The sequence below is a fragment of the Salvelinus sp. IW2-2015 genome, linkage group LG24 (assembly GCF_002910315.2).
Source record: "Salvelinus sp. IW2-2015 linkage group LG24, ASM291031v2, whole genome shotgun sequence".
NCBI lineage: Eukaryota > Metazoa > Chordata > Actinopteri > Salmoniformes > Salmonidae > Salvelinus > Salvelinus sp. IW2-2015.
The window spans coordinates 2167031-2184315 of record NC_036864.1 but is presented as its reverse complement, the minus strand read 5'-3'; the positions used below and the strand labels follow the sequence as shown (position 1 = coordinate 2184315).

At 43.2% G+C, this 17285-nt stretch overlaps 1 protein-coding gene across 1 annotated transcript in view; it reads left to right on the top strand.

The window, feature by feature from the left end:
* Positions 1-17285, top strand: part of LOC111951538 (copine-8) — a 126234-nt gene that overhangs the window by 40081 nt on the left and 68868 nt on the right. The window contains exons 2-4 of the mRNA XM_023969713.2: positions 8191-8231; positions 12769-12815; positions 13370-13473. Coding sequence (XP_023825481.1) covers positions 8191-8231; positions 12769-12815; positions 13370-13473 — 192 coding nt within the window. The remainder of the gene's footprint in view (positions 1-8190; positions 8232-12768; positions 12816-13369; positions 13474-17285) is intronic.

Below are 17285 nucleotides of genomic sequence, written 5' to 3'. Positions count from 1 at the left end.
GAGATCCTGGTTTGAATACAGCAAGATGTATTAGAGGGCAGGTTTGTCAGGAGATATCTAAAGGGTGCCCATGTTATGGATTTGGGTTTGTACCTGTGTCATTGATCAATTGTGTGAGATTTGAGGGCAACTGCTTAGTGAGGGACGGCGGGGTGTTAAGCATATCCCTGTTTGTCACCCTAACAGTATAGAAACTCTGAAGATAGAGATGGATGTATTTTAAAAATGTTCAACAGTCCTGTGTGAGTATATGTGCTCATGCATATGTTTACCTCCCTCCTAGTACTGATTTAAATACTCCTCACATCTTGGCAAAAAAATCATCCACGGTCATGTGACCTTTGGAGCGCTGCATGGTGGGGGCGACTGCTGGATGATCTCTTCAATGACCAGAACGATCCCAGATGTCACCCTATTCCATATAAAGTGCACCGTTTTGACCAAGGCTCATATAATAGATCCCTGAATACATCAATAACCATAATTACATTTACTGCTAGAAAGAGCAGTCAGCAGCACTTGCTCTAAAGAGCTCCTCTCGTCACCCCGCCAAGTGCCTAGTCAGCCTACACTGAATTCACTTCAATCACCTGGTGACACATTGCTTTTTTTGGCCTTGATCTCGTTGGAGGAGTGTACCGCTCAACTTAACTCCAGTTCCTTTCCCTACTGTAAGCACTTTTTTAGAGAGAAACACATTCCAGTGAGTGGGGGACTCTCATGGGCCTAATGTAGTAATCCCTACCCTGGTCGCATCTCTCTTGTAGTGAGTATTCCTCTGGGTGTCCCCTCATCTCTACCCTGGGGAGGCAGACACACTGCTCTTCTCTGCGCTGCTTAGGGATCCCCTGGCTCCTGTCTGCCTGCTGCCATGCTGCTGTCATACTGCCAGACCTAACAGCCTTTCCTCTACCGGGCTCTTCTCTCTGCTGGAGGACTGGCAAAGGAAATGGGAGTGTAAGAGAGGAAATGAGGGGTGGAGAGAGAGTTGGAGGAAAGGTCAGAGAGAGAGAAACAGACRGACAGAGATCAACCAATCAGAATGGSTTCTCAACAGAATCCATGAATGAAACACTGACACTTCAGTAAACGTGTTATTGTGCCTAGCTAAGATGGAATACATTGATAGATGGTGGTAAGACCTGAGATTGAGAGAGGGGGGGCAGGGAAACAGAGWGAAAAGAGATAGCGGGGGAGAGCGAAGCATTTAAACTGCCTCTGGCAGTGTGTATAGTAATGACTAGCTGTGTCTCAGTGGATGGGCTATACTTCTGTGGCATGTCTTTCATGACCACCACTTTGCATGTTGATTTGCCTGGTAATGTAAAACATGGCAAGCACAGGTTGAAATAGTGTGTGTGTGAAGGTGAGCGCATGCGTACGTACACACTGCCGAGGCTGTCTCTTTGCCCTCCCAGCCCAGCTTGTCAGTAAAAATTAGGACAGGTCTCTCCGAGAGGCACTGAGAATATACAAGCCACAGCACTGCTGATGCTCTCTTTCTGTGTGTGTGTGTGTGAAAGAAAGTGGGAGGGAAAGGGAGAAAGATGGACAAAAAGCAGTAGCTAGCTTCTACCTGTGGAGCTGGGCTCAGTGACCTGTTGAAAAGCCTCAGGTCATATTAGCATGCTCTGTTGCAACTGTTCTCTCCAGATGTTGCCAAGCATAATCCTGCTCGGTTGCCACACACAACTCCATGTCCTTTCAAACAGTACAAGCCACCATGGAAATAGAAAACATATTCACTACTTACAGTAAATATTAATATAGTATGTCTATGGGTATGGTATGTGTCTAGTCTGTTATTCTGTAGTATTCCCGTTTGTATTAGATTCAAATCTAAATGAAGGTACWCWGCATATATTCACCTATTTTTTTTCTGTATCAGGATCTTCTTGAATGTGCAGGTAGGTAGGCAATGTTATGTTGCTAAGATTAGAATCCCAGCACCATGTTCACTACTACAACAGGGAGAAGGAATCACACAGCTTGAGAGTGTTTTGGTCTTTGATACTGCAGCTGTATGGAAGCACAGATGTGATATTCTACATCACACTTTGAATTAGAATCGGCACACGGTGTGTGTGTGTTTGTCAGTCCCGTTTCCTTCCGTGGTGGCTGGATCTAGTTCAGTGTGATGGTGTATTCTCTGTGGATCCATTATCCAGGCCACACTGGGAAGGGTGAAGGAAGGGTGAACTAAGAGTGGGAGAGGAAAGAATGATGGAGAGAAGAGGGGCGGAGGAGGAAGGGAAGAGGGGCAGAGGGAGAGAATGAAGAGAGGTGAAGCAGGGAAGGAGGGAAGAGGAGCGAAGCGGGGAAGGAGGGAGGGAACATGGGCGAAGGAGGGCGAGAGGGAAGAAGGCGGGAGAGAGGGAGAGGGGAGAAGGAGGGCAAAGGAGGGAGAGAGGGAAGAGTGGGGGAAGGAGAGAGGGAAGAAGGTAGGAGAGAGTTTGCTCACATTTTCCATCTTTCCTCATTTCTTCTCCCCTCTCCTTTTCTTCTTCTCTCAGTTTTCTCTCCGTGCAGTGACAGTGTTACCCATGGCCACAGATCATGACCAGCAGGACAGTAATATCCCTGGTTAAGTCACAGTTTCACAGACCAATGGCTGTTCTTTATTTCTGATTCGTGRGGGGCGGGGACTGTAACTGTACTGTAACTGCACTGTGTATATGACTTCACAATTCCATCAGGTAAAATCTATTTCTCGAGTAGCACGGTAGAGGATTATGGGTAACGTAGGTCAGGGTCCTGGTGGTCTGGCACATGTTCAGCGGGTTGTCATGGCAATGCTGTCATAACCAAACAGTGGTGATCTGTCATTCGTTAGCCGATCAGACATGTTCATTAAATTAAATGTCTTTACAACCACATATCAGAGAGAGAGAGAGTGGAGGAGGATGGATAGGAGAGAGCTAATGAGAAGAGTGATGGCGGGGGATACTTTGTGAAACAGCTCTCGTCTCTTCTCCTCCTGTTTTTAATGAGCAGAGGGCTGATGTCAAGCTTACTGTGCATAGAATGTTAGGGAATGACGTACAGTAAGGCATCTGTGAAAATTCTATCGCAATGTAGAGTGGGAAAGCGGCTGTGCGTTTGGACAATTAAGACACTGCAGCAAATAAAACCTATTAAAAAAAACTCTGTCTTGTCCAGGATCTGTCTTGTCCAGGACCGATGCGCCATAGCCAATCAGAGCCATATGCCACATAGGCCTGCCATCATTCACTTTGAACGGAACTATAACTACAGGCAATAGCAACAGCCACAAAATACACCTGAATTAAGTTCTGCAATTATGTCAATACCACGGGGGTCCTCTTTACATTTGGGTACTTTACAGTCCTATTGATCAAACAACCGTGAAAAAGGCAGGCTCTGTCTCCCTTAGTTTGGCACATTGACAACAACAAGATCAACAACTGTTAGCCAGAGCGAAATAAGATCAAATCTAGTGAGGGAACATTAGATAAACCCTCTCAAACCTTTTCAGCTAGTTGGCCGTTAAAACATTGCACTGAAACGATGGGGAATAATAGCCKGCTCGCCCTTCTGCTACTTGCCTAGGATGCATGCTTGTCCCAACCCACTGGGTCCCACCCCTGGTTGCACGTTTTGTTTTTTGCCGTAGCACTACACCGCTGATTGAAATTACCAACTCATTATCAAGCTTTGATTATTTGAATCAGCTGTGTAGCTGTCTCTTATACACATCTAGATGTGTATAAGAGACAGGATATACGGTGACCGTATTACCACCACACCGGCGGTCACGAGTCATGACCTCAGTCAAATAACACATGACGGTTTAGTCACGGTAACTAGGCTTTTCCAAGCTCTGATGCTGCTGATGGTCATTWGTAGCCTAMCAAACWTGCTAACTGCCTGGTAGGCACCACTCTTTTGTCCCTCTAATCACTCTGACATCGATGCAAAWGTCAAATCAAACACTTCRTGATCTCATGTTGCGCAACATTTCTATAGGCTATGCAATTGAGTGAWWWTKTTTTGATGGCCTCTATTAAAAAGAGMAGGATCCCATCAGCTTTCTATAGGCTAGGCCCACAACTGTCCCAGAGTATGTTTGGAATATTTCTTTCTGGCACAGAAGGACAAGTTGACCAATAGAATAGGTCAACTTTTATACTATAGGGGATAGTAGATTGACATTGGCTAGTGCTTTTGCTGTTCGTTAGGCCTACTCATCTTGTTGGCTGACGAAAAGTATATGTGGACAGTTCTTCTAACATCTTCAATATGCKYCTCGGATTTTGATAAGAAGGACGCTCACGCACTTCGGAACTGAGATGCCTATGAGTAGGACCCGATCACATTACTGGCATTGGCTAATAAGAGTTGTGATATGAGAGAGCCATATGAGGGAGAGGTGCTTCAGAGCACGGCACTTGGTAGCCGGGAGAAGGGAATTATAATTGGTATATTCAGCCCAAGGGTACAACGGCGACTTTGTCCGCAAAAGGGATGGATTATTTTAGGGGGCGTTACGGCCACACAAGGAGGATGCCACAGTGAAATTTGAAGGCTAGTGAGATTTTTACTAAGTCCTTGTTAAATTGTGAATGAGAGACTGATGAAGTGTGTGCAGCCTGCACAAGAAACAAAGCAGAGCGCATGCCTTTTCAAGCAACTTTTTTCAAATCATCATTAGTCGCATCATGCAGCCTTAGACTGTATTAAACATTTAAACATATATCGCCCAACGTTTGAATCGCAACTAAAGTTGCATAAATAACTAAATGAAGCATATAGGAGGACCTGTTTCTTTGTTAACCGCTCAACACAGAATAGCAGCATGTGCACACTCCCTCGGAAATCGTTTGGAGAAAATATCCTTTCTATTTTATTCAGCTATGTTCAATTGTATTCTTCATACTCTAAATTAATATAAAATAATGCCTACGGAATTCGAAGCAAGTCTTGTCTGCTAAATTAACTAATGTAGCCCACAGCATAGCCAGCTCAGGGCCTAACATAAGRACAACTATTCCGTTCTTCTGAAATATACTAGGTGTCTTTTTAGATCTGTCTAAAATAAATAATGGATTTGTTGTGATGGTGTGGSCTATATTAAATAGATGTATTAAACTTTTTTAAATGTAGTTGTTCCAAATGTSYGGAAGCCAGGAGATGCTGAACGTGTTTGTGGGAATTAATGGTCAATTACCGTGAGACCGGCAGTTATTTGCTTGACAATCACCGGCTGAGAAAATGTCATGCCCGACACAGCCCTAATGCTGAGGCACGCACACACACACACACACACAGGGGGAACCCAGGGGCCCATTACACACAGCGAGGACCAAAGGGCCAGTCTCAGTGATGTAACCAGCCAACACAGTCTGGCTAAAATATTTATCTCCTGCTATGAGGAAGGAAACCTGGTTTTAAAATGCTGTCACGACCGCGCAGACCATACTATAGACTCTGCAGCTTTTAGACTCTATAAGACATGGACACACACACACACACAGGGATCCATGCACACACACACATACACTCACTGGCAAAGTGAGCGAGTCAGTGAGCAACAYGGGTAACTGGAAACAGGAAGGCATGGACTCAGAAAGATCAGTGTTCCCTCCTGTTCTACAGCAGTCCAAAGCCTCTGCTGATCCCTGGGCTTTAACGGAATAAAGTGGAACAGGMCAGCATTTTCTGACCTTTCATCACCTTTATACAGCTCAGTAAGTGTCGGGGATAGTTCAATGGGACATGAACCAGCAGGTCAGGAGGAGAGAAGGGTAGTTCTCCCGCACCCTTTAAAAAAAAAATGCCACCTTAAAATGACACACCCAAAGCTAGCTGCCTGTAGCTCAGGACCTAAGCAAGGATATGCATTTGAAAGGTAACACTTTGAAGTTTGTGGAAAGTGAAATTAATGTAGGAGGATATTAACACATTAGATCTGGTAAAAGATAATACAAACAAAAAAACATTTGTTTTGTATCATCTTTGAAATGCAAGAGAAAGGCCATACATTCAGATAGGAGTCTAAGTGTAATTTAGATGTTGGCCACCAGATGGCAGCAGTGTGTGTTCAAAGTTTCAGACTGAGCCAATAAAGAATTACCTTACTACACAATATTTTGTATCAGGTCTGCCAGGAGTTTGCCCAAGTGTGCCAAATTGGTCAATTGATACATTTTTAAGTACATAACTATAGAGAATATACAAAAATGCTATGGTAATAAAACATTTAAGTGTACACACTCCCAGGAATGTCATACATGATAGATAATTATCTTCCCTACAGAAAATACACTAACCTCCCACATCTAGCTAGCCAGGCGGGGTCGGTGTGGGGCCAGAGACAGCAGGGGTTCAAACTGTAGAACCCAGTTCTACAATTGAATATAAAAGTGGATTTTATCAAACAAAACTACTACATTTTATCTCTGGGACCCTCAGGGTGACAAATCAGAGCAAGATTACTGAAATCAAGTACATTATTTACCTAAAGATGTGAAAGTGTGTCAAACCAGTTGCCTTGATAAGTGTTTTGTTGTACACTCTCCTCAAACAATAGCATGGTATTGTTTCACAGTAATAGCTACTGTAAATTGGACACTGCACTTAGATTAACACGAATGTAAGCTTTCTGCCCATATAAGACATGTCTATGTCCCGGAAAGTTGGCTGTTGTATACAACATTCTCTAGTCACATTAGTGCACGTTTGCAACAACCTTCCCGGTTTAGGGACACCGACCCCGTAGAGGTTAACGTTTCCAAGCCATGGCAGAGGAGTCACTTACTGTATCTCATCTCTCGTTCCCTCACTCCATCCATCACCCCATCCCTTCCTCCAATCCTGATCTTATAGGATGAATGGATCGGTGTCGGAATCACTCCAGCGAATTCACTAAAGAATAGCTCAATTATATTAGAGGTAACTGTATTCCCCAAATCCCCTGATTGAAATTAGTCTTCCCAGCCCTATTTATTTAATGAATATTCTCCAACGTAYAAATGCTCAATGACTAGTGTAAGATCTGTCATTGGCTGTGGAGTTGTTATAATTTAAAGGCGGGGTGGGGGTTAAGGTTATTTTGTTTGTAAATGAGTCATTGATTCCAGTGGGGTTTGAAGGTGTTTATGCGTTGTGTGTATGCAGGGGCTTAGGGGTAGTTTGTCTGTTTTAATGTAAATTAACAGTTTAATTGACTGATGATTCTCTAGGGGGTTGGAAGGCGGCCCCATCCAAAGGGGAGGTGCACAGAAGGTGTCCTTGATCACTGATGATGACTTCATTATAACCCCCCCCCCCCCCTGAAGTATCATGATATAGAAGGTGTTTACTTGATCATAATGGGTGGGGCTTTTAAACAGCACTGGCCGTGTGCATTTCATGGCTGCCTCTGTCTGCTAATAAGCCTGACAAGAGCGAGACACACTCCGCTCTGTAACGGCTGCTACAGCAAAGCCTCGTTTACAGGCCTCATCTCCTAGCCAATCAGAGCATGACGCTCATGTCTCTCTTCCCAAGTGGTACCCTATTGACCAGAGCCCTTTTAATAGTGTACTATTAAATCACATTTATATTGGTCACATACACATGGTTAGCAGATGCTATTGTGAGTGTAGCGAAATGCTTGTGCTTCTAGTTTCCGACAATGCAGAAATATCTAACGTGTAATCTAACAATTCCACAAAAAGGTCCTAATWCACACAAATCTAAGTAAAGGAATGGAATGAGAATATATACGTATATGGGTGAGCAATGACAGAGCGTCATAGCAAGATGCAATAGATGGTATAAAATACAGTGTATACATATGAGATGAGTAATGCAAGATATGTAAACATCATTAAAGTGTCATTATTAAAGTGACTAGTGATCCATTTATTAAAGTGGCCAATGATTTCAAGTCTGTATGTAGGCAGCAGCCTCTGTGTTCGTGATGGCTTTTTAACAGTCTGATGGCCTTGAGATAGAAGCTGTTTTTTTTTATAGAAGCTGTTTTTTATTAGTGAATAGGTTGCCATTTGAGACGCAATCCTGTCTGTCACGCTTGTATCCTGTATCTATCCCCAACGGTGTTCCCTGCCTTAACTAACGAGAGCCTTAATGAGACAATCAGCGTCTATTTGTGTTTAACGAAGCAACGTGGTGTCAGTTTTACTTATTCACACCTCACTCCCTCCTGTTTGTTTTTTCTCTTCACAGAAATCTACTGGACATGGACACCTTCTCCAAATCAGACCCAAGTAAGATCACTATGGTTTTCTGTTTATTTGTTAGTTCCACAATGTCACTGTTAATACCTGTTCCATGTCAATGTTTCTGTATAAATGGTGAGTGTGCCTAGGGGCTTCCTGAAGCTCTGCTCTCYTGAAACATCTCCAACAAGCTTTATATCCCGTTCAGCAGGATTGGGGTCAATTCCATTTCAATTCCAGTCAATTCAGAAAGTTTACCAAATAACAATTCAAATTCTTCCTCCTTGAAAAGCTATGAAGAGAATTGGGATTTCAGTGTACTTCCTGAATTGACTGGAATTGAAACGAAATTGACCCCAACCCTGCTGTTAAATCATTTAACCCCTCTCTATGCCCYAAGCCAAGACCTAATCTGTTTTAACCCATCCTCACACTCCCTATCCAACCTCCTCGCTCTGTCTGGGCCCGGTTTCCCAAAATCATCGTTAGAACTTTTCGTATGAGAATTGGTAGTCCTTTACACTCGTACCCATATACGGGGTGAAAATGGCAGATTTGGGCACTGATAAGCCCCTAAATTGGAACGGCATCAAAGGCCATCAAAACTCAGGCTTTGCGTTGTACGAGTTTTGACTAATAGCCGCTCTGAACTTGCGCCCATCCCTCCTGTTAATTGGGCAACTTTTGCACGTTTTTTTGTTGTCTGAGTGAGGGAACTCGATGTATTTTGAAAGATGAGACGTTGAGGATTATAACAATACCACTTGGATGTCATATAATCAAGCAAAACACCCGTGAGTCCAAATGTGCACTTCATATATCATAAAACTCTTGTCATATACAGTGTCAACATTTATGATCACTATGGTTGATATACAGTTACAAGATGACATGGCGTCATACCCTGGGTTGTTCAGAACAGAATGAGCCTATGTCTGTTGTGAAGAAAATTAGCTGTGGAACACACAACTGAATGCACGCATGACTCCTTTGCGATTTTATAACGGGCAGTTTTTGGATGATTAGTAATTGTGTGATGATGGGGATGCAGGGTTGTGTTCCAACCAAAACAACTACAAGTGTAAAAAGCCACTTATAGTTGAACTGTGCACACTTTGGAGAGGTGTGTGGCCACTTGGAAACACCAATTAGTCCTCTCACTCAAWTCTTTGTCATTGCTTTATTTTATGTTGCACCTACCCCACATTTTTCAGGAATGTTCTTCTAACCTTACTGAATGTATTCAGAGTATCCTCAGATTTCGTTATCAACAAATGTGGCKAAATGTACAATACACGTAAAATGCACATGAAATCTACAGTGTGATATTTGGATTCAGGGGTGTGAGCTGTTGTGTCCTCAACTTTGGAGATTATGGTAAAATTATTAGACCAAACTGTTCCCTTTCAATTACTACCATGCATATGCGTTTTCATATTTCTTCTTTAATAAACCTTTTAAATGTATCCCTATCCATTTCAGGCCAATTCCCGCTCATGTAAGGGGTTAAATCGCAAAGCTGTTTCCCAAAACTTTAACACACATTTGTTATTTACTAACTGCTTCAGACCACTCGTAGAACAGCGAAGTGTGCCGTTGGATACGTTTTTGCCCTTCCGCCTCACTTTATACACACAAGATCTCCGCTCAACATAGAATCAAGATGTTTATCTGTCTCTCCGCTGATAACTTCAGAACGAAATCGCATACAAAGTTGCCAATGTATTTCCAATTGTTACACAAGCTAAGGATTAAAAGGTGCTTCAAATGAAAACGGAGGGTGACTGCATTAAACGATTAATACAGTAGGCCTATAGGCTACAAACAGGCCTACATACACCGAGTGCACAAAACATTAAGAACACCTTCCTAAGATTGAGTTGCACCCCTTTTGCCCTCAACAGCCTCAATTTGTTGGGGCATGGACACTACAATGTGTCAAGCGTTCCACAGAAATGCTGGCCCATGTTGATGTCAATGCGTCCAACTGTTGTGTCAAGTTGGCTGCATGCCCTTTGGGTGGTAGACCATTCTTGATACACATGGAAAACTGTTGTGTGAAAAATTCAGCAGTATTGACACACTCAAACCGGTGTGCCTGGCACCTACTACCATACCCCGTTCAAAGGCACTTAAATCTTTTGTCTTGCCCATTCACCCTCTGAATGGCCCACATATGCATTGTGTGTCTTTATTGTTTCAAGGCTTAAAAATCCTTCTTTAACCTGTCTCCTCCCCTTCATCCTATCTGATTTTTGAAGTGGATTTAACAAGTGACATCAATAAGGGACCATAGCATTCACCTGGTCAGTCTATGTCATGGAAAGAGCATATGTTCCTAATGTTTTGTACACTGTATTTCTATCATATTGAAATCAATTTCGCGTTCAATCAATTGAGTTCTATTTTGCTAATTGTACGGCTACAGTGTCTGTAATTCTTGCCTCAAAATATTTAACGACGTGCAACAACGTGCGCGTTATAAGCCGCGTCCACATTTGCAGCCGTAGGTGATAATATCTCTCCAGGAGCTGCTCGGTCGTCAGTCTTGTGAAACGACGGGGAAAGCCGATCTGAGAGCAACGCTGCCTTTTTTTCTTTTCGACCCTCGACCCCCACAATCGACACGTGCTCCAACGACGCACTTTGGTGAATAGAACCAATGCCTTTTCAATGGGAGTCGTTAGTTGCCCGATGAATGACGTTGACTCCGGAGACGATTTTCTTACAAAAACACACAAACACTTTGTCTTGTGATGGATACAACTCGTATACGTTAGTATGCCATACAACGGGGATTACACAAAGGTGTGAGTCACAATGAGTACCAGTCAATGTGCAGGGGTGCGAAGTAGTTGAGGTAATACAGTATGTACATGTGGGTCGGGGCAAAAGTGACTGGGCAATCAGGATATGTAATAAACAGAGTAGCAGCAGTGTGTGTGTGTTGGAGTGTCAGTGTTTGTATGTGTGAGTGTGTGTGTGTGGTGTGTGTTGGAGTGTCAGTGTAGTATGTGTGGGTAGAGTCAATTGAGTGTGCATAGAGCCAGTGCAAGAGGGTTAGTGAAAAACAATTACGATAAATAAATGCATAATAAAAGGGGTCTGTGTGATGTATGTATCTATCAGTGGAGGCTGCTGAGGGGAGGAGGGCTCAAAATAAGGAATGGAGTCAATGGAATGGTATCAAACACATCAAAGACGTGGTTTCCATGTGGTTGATACCRTTCCATTGACTCCGTTCCAGCCATTATTATGAGCCCTCCTCCCGTCAGCAGCCTCCACTGGTATGTATGTATGTTATTATGTCATATTTTACCGATGAATCACTGTGTATTAATAAGTCATGTGGTTAATGGTTTTGTGTTGTTGTGGCACTGTTGCCTTCTCTCTCTCTTTTTCTCTCTCTGGTTGGAATGCCTCACACATGCTCTTCATCTTTCTGTTTTTCTTTTCTTTCAGGCCTTTTGTCTGCTTNTTGTCTGCTTTTTCTGCCTGTCTTGACATTCTTATATTCCACTAGCCTTGCATGAATTTCTGTAAGTCTTTTTTTTCTTCCTTTCTTTATGCATGTCTCATGACGTGAGCACAACACACACACACACATTCCTGTACTTGATATCAGTGTGTGTCAAACTTGTCATCAACATTGTTTTGTTGCTGATCTCTATATATTCAGCATTTCTCAATTCTGTATCTTAGTCTCCCCGTCTCTCCTCTCCCCTCCTCCACAACTCCAGCCCAAAAATAGAAACAGGTCGTCTTCCTTCTCACGCCTCGTTAGACAGTGACTCCGCTCATATGTCACGAGTCATATTCTCAAGGCAGATTTATTCATATTCCGGTTTGGGATCTGTGGCGAAAATTAGGGAGAAGGAGGCTTTGTGACTAATGATGATATGATGATGAGCCAGGTCCAGGGCCATAAACATTCATGTAAGGAGGCACTTGTGCTGAGTGGCCATCTTAATCATGCTGAGTGCTGCTGCTCAAGTCTCCCAGCATTAAGCTGCTTCAGTGGGCAGCGAGAGGGTACAGGAAAGACCAGGGGACAGGAGGGATAGGGGGACAACTCTGGCCTTTTCTTCTCAGGTCTCAGGTGAGACTTAAAGGTCGTRTATCTCTCTTTGGACGTGCCTTTGAAAATGAAGGGAGAGGGAGAGAAATGGAGTGCTAGTGGGAGTGAGGCAGAGACGGGATAGYGAGAGACGGGGAGAGAGAGAGGGACAAAGGCTCCTCTTATGTTCGCTACATTCCTCTCTTCCCTCTCTCTCTTTAAGAGGCATATGAACAGAGGCTAATTGGCTTCAGGTCTCCTCGGGGCTGCTGAGTAAGTGATTAAATGTAGGTGTGTGTGTGTGTCACTAACTCAACAGGAGCTTATTATGCCGTGCATTCTCAAAAGCCCTACTGAAAAAAGTACACCAGGAATGAGCTCAGTTTTCTTCCCACTAGAGCTTTATGTTGTTGATAAACCATTCCTCCTATGTTTGTAACCCCGTAATGCATTTTCCCTCACACTCAAAAGGTCACGCAGGGTCCCCTGTTTAACCTGCTTCTTCTGTGTTACTCCTTCTTCATCTAGTATGCGTTCTGTACACACAAGGCATCAGCAATAAGGAGTGGAGAGAGGTAAGTCCCCTTCAGTTAGCCTACACAGTACACCAGAGACTGAATTGAAAAGGCCTGATATTCAGGCACTCAAACGTCAATATTTATACAAGTAAATGATGAAATGAATCCTCAACCCAATCATAACTCGGTTAGATTCCCCATCTCTGAATATTTTCTCCTATGATTAATAATACTGAAATATCAGACCCATATAACCCCTATAGATAGCGGTGTTAGGTTTCTGTGCATGTATTACTGTGTCCCAAATGRCATCCTATTTCCTACATATGGGCCCTGGTCAAACGTAGTGCACTATATAGGAAATAGGGTACCATTTGGGAGGCAGCCTCTGACATCAGTAATGTCACTCTCAAGTAATGAATTCTCAATATTTTATACATTCATTTATTTGGAATTGAGATCACATTTTTCGAGCACGGTCAATTAATTTCTCTCGCCATTAGAAATCAATTGCATGTCACGAATGTAGTCTGTCAAATACCCCCCATTTTAAATTGAAGGAAATATCTTGCATGCTTTTGACCCTCAACCTTTTCATCCTCTCTCTCAAGTTTGGAAGGACAGAGGTGATTGAAAACACACTCAACCCAGAGTTTGTTCGTAAATTCATCTTGGATTATTTCTTTGAGGAACGACAGAATCTGAGATTTGACCTGTAAGTAAAACTAAATATTTGCATGTGCCTATGTTTACATATACCTTAGCCAAATACATTTAAACTCAGTTTTTCACAATTCCTGACATTTAATCCAAGTAAAAATTCCTTGTCTTAGGTCAGTTAGGATCACCACTTTATTTTAAGAATGTGAAATGTCAGAATAATAGTAGAGAGAATGGTTTATTTCAGCTTTTATTTCTTTCATCACATTCCCAGTGGGTCAGAAGTTTACATACACTCAATTTATATTTGGTAGCATTGCCTTTAAATTGTTTAACTTGGGTCAAACATTTTGGGTAGCCTTCCACAAGCTTTTTTGGTCCATGCTGAATTTTGGCCCATTCTCCTGACAGAACTGGTGTAACTGAGTCAGGTTTCTAGGCCTCCTTGCTCGCACACGCCTTGTTCAGTTATGCGCACACATTTTCTATAGGATTGGAGGTTAGGGCTTTGTTTGGCCACTCCAATACCTTGACTTTGTTGTCCTTAAGCCATTTTGCCACAACTTTGAAAGTATGCTTGGGTCATCGTCCATTTGGAAGACCCATTTGCGACAAGCTTTAACTTCCTGACTGATGTCTTACGATGTTGCTTTAATATATCCACAATATTTTCTTACTCACGATGCCATCTATTTTGTGAAGTGCACCAGTCCCTCCTGCAGCAAAGCACCCCCACAACATGATGCTGCCACCCCCGTGCTTCACGGTTGGGATGGTGTTCTTCGGCTTGCAGCTCCCCCCTTTTTCCTCAAACATAACGATGGTCATTATGGCCAAACAGTTTATTTTTGTTTCATCAGACCAGAGGTCATTTCTCCAAAAAGTACGGTCTTAGTCCACATGTGCAGTTGCAAACCGTAGTATGGCTTTTTTATTGGCGGTTCTGGAGCAGTTGCTTCTCCTTGCTGAGCGGCCTTTCAGGTTATGTCGATTTAAGACTTGTTTTTACTGTGGATGTAGATACTTTGTGTACCTGTTTCCTCAGCTTCTTCACAAGATCCTTGCTGTTTGTTCTGATGGTTGATTTTTAAAATCTTTTTGGCACAAAGTACGTTCATCTCCAGGAGACAGAAAGCACCTCCTTCCTGAGCGGTATGACGCTGTTGTGGTCCCATGGTGTTTATACTTGCGTACTATTATTTGTACAGATGAACGTGGTACTTCAGGGCATTTTTGAAATTGCTCCCAAGGATGAACCAGACTTGTTGGAGTCTCCATTTTTTTTTCTGAGGTCTTGGCTGATTTCTTTTGGATGTTCATGATGTCAAGCAAAGAGGCACTGAGTTTGAACGCTAAGTCTTGAGAAATACATCCACAGGAACACTCCAATTGACCAATGATGTCAATTAGCCTATCAGAAGCTTCTAAAAGCCATGACATCATTCTTGGAGTTTTCCAAGCTGTTTAAAGGCACAGTCAACTTGTGTATGGAAAACTTCTGAACCACTGGAATTGTGATACAAGTGAAATAATCTGTCTGTAAACAATTGTTGGAAAATTACTTGTGTCATGCACAAAGTAGATGTCCTAAACCGACCTTGCCAAAACTATCAGTTTGTTTAACAAGACATTTGTGGAGTGGTTGAAAAACGAGTTTTAATGACTCCAACCTAAGTGTATGTAATCTTCCGACTTCAACTGTATGTGGGACCCCTCTCACATTAATCGATCAGTTATTTCAGCCACACCGTTGACGAATGTCTAGGCGCAACAACGGCTCAGCTGTGAAGTGGTAGGCCACACAAGCTCACAGACCGGACTCTGCTGAGTGCTTAAGCGCGTTAATGTGTAAAATCATCTGTCCTCATTTGCAACACTGTTCGTCGGGAGCTTCATGAGATGGGTTTCCATGGCGAGCAACTGTACACAAGCGACGCAAAACCACCAGATGTGGCAAGGATTGACAAACCGTGGCTGGCAGGAGTGGTAAGTAGGGAGGGTACGCGGACGAATATTTGTGATTCTAGACAAGAGGCGATGGGGGTCGGTGCGGCGGCCCTCCGGCGTGCAGATGCTAGTATCCGTCAGCCGGGGACAGGGTGGGAAACACGTTCTCTGGAGTGATGAATCACGCTTCACCATCTGGCAGTCCAATGGACAAATCTGGGTTTGGCGGATGCCAGGAGAACGCTACCTGCCCCAACGCATAGTGCCAACTGTAAAGTTTAGTGGAGGAGGWATAATAGTCTTGGCTTTTTTTCATGGTTCGGGCTAGGCCCTTTAGTTCCAGTGAAGGGAAATCTTAACACTACAGCATACAATGACATTCTAGACGATTCTGTGCTTCCAACTTTATGGAAACAGTTTGGGGAAGGCCCTTTTCTGTTTCAGCATGAAAATGCCCCCATGCACAAAGCGAGGTCCATACAGAAATGGTTTGTCGAGATCGGTGTGGAAGAACTTGATTGGCCTGCATTGAGCCCTGACCTCATCTGCTTTTGAAGACCTTTGGGATGAATTGGAATGCCGACTGCGAGCCAGGCTTAATCTCCCAACATTAGTTCCTGACCTCACTAATGCCCTTGTGGCTGAATGGAAGCAAGTCCCCGCAGCAATGTTCCAACGTCTGGTGGAAAGCCTTCCCAGAAGAGTGGAGGCTGTTATAGCAGCAAAGGGGGACCAACTCCATATTAATGCCCATGATTTTGGAATGAGATGTTCGACGAGCAGGTGTCCACATACTCTTGGTCATGTAGTGTACATCTCTACTGATTCATGACTGTTTGTGTGTGTGTGTGTGTGTGTGTGTGTGTGTAATGATGTTGTTTTTACCTTGATGACGAGAACCGACACGCGTGACATTACAATTCTCTCACTCTAATGAGAGGGGGGGACAGGAGTTTTTACTGAGCTCAGGACAACTATATATATATATATATATAGTCCTTGTGTTTTTTTGCTGTGTATAATATGCGGTAGGCTATGTATTGTATAAATGCATATTCATGATCTTAATTCCGGGTTCTTTTCAGGCTTGGGCTCATATGCAGTATAGGCCTATGCAGATGCATAAGCTCTAATATGCTTATGGGTGTTTTGAATGAATCATCACCTTAGAAAACACAGTCCACTTTGTTCTGTTAGGCTTTGAAACAACAAACATGTTTTCCAACTCAGTTTCAACCTGTTGTTGAACTTCTTTCCTCAAATTGATCATCACAGGGAGGTGAGTTTTAAAAKCACGATATTGTTTTAATGATAAGTGTTTGATGTGATTTTTCCATTGGCACTTGCATTGATGTCAGAGTGGTTAGAGGGACAATAGAGCCCTGAGTACCAGGCCATTAGAGACCTGATGATCATTAGCCAGTTGGGTACTACCAACACATGTCCAGAGTGCATAAAAGGAGATTACCGTGACTCAGCGGTCACATAGAATAAAACTGCGGTCATGACTCATGACTGCCAGTGTGGCGCTAATACGGCAACAACCCTACGCACACCCGCACACACGCAAACACACACACAGACATACTGTACATCATGGAGAAACAATGTACACAAATATGCGCACGCACACACGTGGTAGTCTGTGTTTGTGTGTGTGTGTTAGGTGTTGTGGGGCAGTTTTGGCAGCTGAATAAATACAACACACTTGCCTTGTGCTGTGTGTCTCAGGAAATTCTGTTTTCATGAATGTAAGTGATCTGTTCAATGGCATAGAACATCAGWGCTGCTGTGCCTCTAGTGCCTTGTGAGTTACATAACAAACATCCCAGAGCTCATTCTGACAACACACCATCCCATCTCCCTGACAGTGGCAGTATGCCACATAATCTGTCCTGCTTGCTAGACGGGGAGAGTGTG